This window comes from Galeopterus variegatus, unplaced genomic scaffold (assembly GCF_000696425.1).
Source record: "Galeopterus variegatus unplaced genomic scaffold, G_variegatus-3.0.2 Scaffold3839, whole genome shotgun sequence".
NCBI lineage: Eukaryota > Metazoa > Chordata > Mammalia > Dermoptera > Cynocephalidae > Galeopterus > Galeopterus variegatus.
In genome coordinates this window covers 1-5279 of record NW_007729950.1, presented here as the reverse complement: position 1 = coordinate 5279, position 5279 = coordinate 1, and the positions used below count along the sequence as shown (strand labels likewise).

At 40.7% G+C, this 5279-nt stretch overlaps 1 protein-coding gene across 1 annotated transcript in view; it reads left to right on the top strand.

The window, feature by feature from the left end:
* Window positions 1-4554, top strand: part of FRRS1 (ferric-chelate reductase 1) — a gene marked incomplete at its 3' end in the record, with an annotated part of 28867 nt that extends 24313 nt beyond the window's left edge. The window contains exons 9-11 of the mRNA XM_008586132.1: window positions 478-591; window positions 2009-2124; window positions 4468-4554. Of these exons, the coding sequence (XP_008584354.1) occupies window positions 478-591; window positions 2009-2124; window positions 4468-4554 (317 nt within the window). The remainder of the gene's footprint in view (window positions 1-477; window positions 592-2008; window positions 2125-4467) is intronic.
* Window positions 4555-5279: the final 725 nt, after the last annotated feature.

Below are 5279 nucleotides of genomic sequence, written 5' to 3'. Positions count from 1 at the left end.
CAGCACAGCACACACTTCTCAGGCTCGCACTGTCTTCTGGCGCCCCCGCTCCAGACCCGTCACCATCTTGGTCTTTCTTGGAGTCCCAGATTTTTTTAAAAATTGCATATTTACTCTCAAGGATTATATTTGACATTTTCAATAACTTTTTGAACATATTAACAGTTAATTACTTTGACATATTGTTTTGCTTATCTCTTGCATACCATCAGTTCTTATACCATAGCTTCTCCTTATTTCGATTTCTCTCTTGGTTGGCTAAATTATTTCCTTAGCTTCTTTCAAAAAGGCTGTGTTCCCTTGCATATATCTTTATGTTGCTTTTGCATAAGAGTGATATATCTGTTGATATTTAATTATTTTTTATTACCTTAAGAAGGTTCGTTTCCACACCATGCCCATCTCTCAATTCTTTCTCTGTTGAGGAGATAATTCTTCTTTGTCATCTTTTTAAAAAAATATTTTAAAAACTTTCAGGTCGAGTTTATAAGCACTCTCAGCAGCCTTTGATTACATATGAAAAACATAATGTGACAGACTATCCAAAGAACATAGGAGGATCCCATTCTTTGCTCCTCCTGAAGGTTCATGGTAAGTTACATATGCAGTATTATTACTACTTTGTGGAATAAACTTCCCTGGTGACTCAGTGCTGGCTGTATTAGCAAATTTTTATAAGTTTTTTATGTTTAAATATTAACATTTGCAGGTAGCATCATTTATCTTAATGTTTGCTAATTTTTATTAAAAATGGAAAATAGGGCTAATTCAGTGGTTTTAACCCTGGCTGCACATTAAAAGCACCAATAGAGTTTTTAAGACATCTATGATCTTAAAAAAGTATCCTAATTGTTTCTAACAGCAGCCAAAGTTAATCACTGGGTTAATTAATATAACTTTTATGAGACCTTAATTTTTGACATTTATTAAAATAAATGCTAATAGAAGAATGGTCTGTGATTTTGATTAACAGTAGTATGGTTTCTAAGATAGTTTTGTTGTTGAAGAACTAATCAATGTACAGGTATTTGAGGATATACAAAGTACTCAGTGCTATACTTAGGTATCAAATGTGGTACTTAATGAGGAATGAATCCAAGTTGGAAGAACTGTAACCTGAGAACAAGGCTCACAGATGCTCTGGTTCTACAGATGAAAACTGATTACATTTNTTAGGTATCAAATGTGGTACTTAATGAGGAATGAATCCAAGTTGGAAGAACTGTAACCTGAGAACAAGGCTCACAGATGCTCTGGTTCTACAGATGAAAACTGATTACATTTGAAAAGTAGCCTGGCTTATTGTTGAAAAGATGGGATTTTAAAGTAGGGGAATGTATACTATACAATTGTAAAATATCAGTATTTGGGGGGAGCTTTCCTTATTGGATATATTCCCTTTATATTCTCCAGAGTTATCCATTTTAGTAGAGTTTCCATAATATTATCACAGTTAAACTTGAAAATAACGTTATTGTTGTTAATTTGCTTCTATTCATGTTGTAGCTCCAGTTTAGCAGTAATTGGATCAGAAATAATGTGCCTATTGTTTTTCATTGATTTTTGGAGTGAGATATGAGAAGATACTGAAATAAAAGAGGTTGTATTAGTCTAATAGTTAAGAACCCAGTTGCTAAAGCCAGACCAGGTCTGTCTCGACTTTGTAACTTTGGGCAAGCTACTTAACTTCTCTATGCCTCAGTTTCCCCATCCAGCAAAACTGAAAAAATAATTGTAACTATGTCATAAGATGGTTGTGAAGACCAATTAGAGTGATACATGTATAGCCCTTAGAGTGCCTGGCACGTAATAAGAGCCGTGGAAGTGTTAGCTGTTAGAAGTAGTAATAGTGGTAAAAACTATGATGTTTCGGGTCTTTTTTGGTTATACTTATGTCGGCTGAATGAATTTTGCTGGTTGTTTATATTTTCTGAACTTTTGGCTTGGCCATTTAAGGAACAGCTTAATTAGCTTGTGATGTCAACCATTGTACTTTTCTCACCCGTAGGTGCTTTCATGTTTGTGGCATGGATGACTACTGTTAGCATAGGTGTACTGATTGCCCGGTTCCTCAAACCTGTATGGTCAAAAACTTTCTTCCTCGGTAAAGCAGTTTGGTTTCAGGTACGTGGGGGGAAAAACAATGCAATTTCCATATTATTTGAACATTGCAACATATGAAGTATGTGTGTTTTGTTGTTTTTTGTTTCTGTAGTTACAATTGTTGTAGGTTTGGGATCCTCTTTTTTCTCTTCAGTTTGCTAACCAATTCAGAGCAGACACAGGATGCTTGATGGAGATCAAAATGCAAACAGCTTTATGAAGAGTCAAGCTGTATTGGAGAACATGTCAGGGCCATGTGTATCCCTTTGTAATATAGACTTTGGGACCCAAATGATCCTTACTTACACATCTATTTGTGGGAGGAGGTGCTGGAAGAACATTCACCCACTGCACTGAATAAAGAATAAAGGTGGGTCAAGGAAGGCAGGAGAGCAGAAGAAAGAAACAATGGGTGCTCCCTGCATTTCAGAGCAGGGGTCTGTCCTCTGGTTGATGGACCAGTGAGTGCTAGATTATCTGTAACTCTTCAGCCAACATCATCTCCCTCCTGTGTGGGTAGGAAGAGAAAGTGCAAGTGTTCTTTTTCCCGTTCTGGCCCCTTCCCCTCGGATGGGGAGGCAGTCTCCTAACAGAAACATAAGCAGGAGTCACTAAGCACCCTTTGGAAGGAAGCAAAACAAACCTTGTCTTTCATGGCTCCTGGAGTATAGATATTTGCATATATAGCGGAAGATCACTGAGTATGTGTTGAGTTAGAATGGACACACCTGTTCATAGAAAAAATACTGCTTATGGAACAGTTTGACTTTATAAGAGGGTATCCCTGACACTGTATAAATTTGCAGCTTTTAAGATTTACCTTATCTAACCTCATTTATCACTATTGGCTGGCAGGGCCAATCTGTTTTATTTGTTCTCCCTGCTGACACATACCTTGCTGCTGCCTGTGCCTGCCTCTGGTTCTGTGCTCACATGCTTTCTCATTTGTGTGTGCTTTCTCATTTGTGTGTGCTCTCTCATATGTGCGTGCTCTCTCATATGTGCGTGCTCTCTCATATGTGCGCGCTCTCTCGTTGGTGTGTGCTCTCTCATATGTGCGTGCTCTCTCATATGTGTGTGCTCTCTCATATGTGTGTGCTCTCTCGTTGGTGCATGCTCTCTCATATGTGTGTGCTCTCTCGTTGGTGTGTGCTCTCTCATATGTGCGTGCTCTCTCGGTGCGTGCTCTCTCATATGTGTGTGCTCTCTCATTGGTGCGTGCTCTCTCGTTGGTGTGTGCTCTCTCATATGTGTGTGCTCTCTCGTTGGTGCGTGCTCTCTCATATGTGTGTGCTCTCTCGTTGGTGCGTGCTCTCTCGTTGGTGTGTGCTCTCTCGTTGGCGCGCGCTCTCTCGTTGGTGCGCGCTCTCTCACTGGTGCGTGCTCTCTCGTTGGTGCGCGCTCTCTCACTGGTGCGTGCTCTCTCGTTGGTGCGTGCTCTCTCATATGTGTGTGCTCTCTCACTGGTGCGTGCTCTCTCACTGGTGCGCGCTCTCTCGTTGGTGCGCGCTCTCTCACTGGTGCGTGCTCTCTCGTTGGTGCGTGCTCTCTCACTGGTGCGTGCTCTCTCGTTGGTGCGTGCTCTCTCACTGGTGCGTGCTCTCTCACTCTCTCATCTGCTCACGTGGATATTCCCAACTGGAAAACTCTTTATGTCTTCTCTCTAAGAGTCAGTATATTCCACTGCCTTTAAAACTATGATGTGTGTGTGTGTGTATGTATAAACGTATACAGGGTGTGTAGGGTGTGTGTGCACGTGATGTATAGGGTGTGTGTGCACGTACGTGTGTATATAGAGAGTGACGTATACATAGACATAGGGAGACTGTATGTCCTACTTTCCCCAGGATAGTTTTGGCCTAGACACTTATCTTGGCATAATCAATTAACAGTGCCTGTTTTCACTCTTAATCTCTTGATTTGTACAATGAATTACACATTTTATATATTTTTTGCTTATCTACTCAATTATATTTAAGCTCCTCCGGAGACAGTATTTTCTGATTCCCTGCCATCTCACTGCCCCTGGTATAGAACTGTACTTGGTGGTAGAGCTTAATAAGTATCTTTGGAAGGAAATGAAGAGCTTGGCAAGTAAGCGTGCTCTGGGTGTGGAGTGTTCATTCTTGCTGCTCTGTGCGGGTGAAGTCTTGGCAAGTACATTTGAATGATGAGGATTGGCAGCTAAGGGCTTCCTTTAAAGTGCAGTGGAAGACCGAGGGGTTTTTTACCGACCACTGACTGTGATTAGGTGTCAGTTGAGTGCGTGCCTTCAGTGAATCTCACCGTGATCTTCCGTTGTGACACCAGCTCCTCTCTCTCTCAGAGTTAACCGTCTGCTCGCTTTGTCATCTCACCTTGCAGGTGCACCGGATGCTCATGCTCACCACGTCTGCCCTCACCTGCGTTGCTTTCGTTTTGCCTTTTATATACAGAGGAGGCTGGAGTTGGGTAACTATATGTTGAACAGGATGTTTTTATAAAAATTCCTTTAGATATCAAAGAAGATTGCTGTTTTATTCTCAAAGGATGGGTAAAAAGATATTCATGTTTCTACATGTGTCCCTCTTTCTTTCCTTTTTGAATCGTCTGATGACTCCTTTACATGGTTGGGGGTCAGGTGTGGGGTGAAGATGTCACTGCAGACGACTTGGGAATGAAATGTATTTTTAGGCTGCATTAAAGGTTATATACACACTATAGCTTTAGTGAGTTTTTCTCACTGTAGAGTGGTAAAAATTCAAAGTGTGATGTTTGAGGAACATGAACAATGTAAGTAGTTTTCTCTAATTACTACTATGATTACCACTGAGCTAATGTAAGTAGTAGTCCTACTATGTGACTGGCTGTGCTAGGAGCTTCACAGGTGTTATCAAATTCAAATCTCAAATGAAGTAGGTATTAATAGTAATCCCTTGTCATAAATGAAGAAACTGAGGCTTATTCCCAAATGTTTATCTCCAGCCCAGCCCTCCTCCCTGGCTTGAGACACACACATCTAGCTCATGTAAAGCTCAGGACCTCTATTTGCATGTCTATGACGTCTCAAATTTAGCGTGTCCAAAGTAGAATTCCTGATCTTTTCTCCCTGTCCTCTCCACCTGCTGCCATCTCTGTGTTAGCTGTTGGAATTTCATCTTTAGACTACAGCCTTGGAATTATTCCTTTTTTTAAAG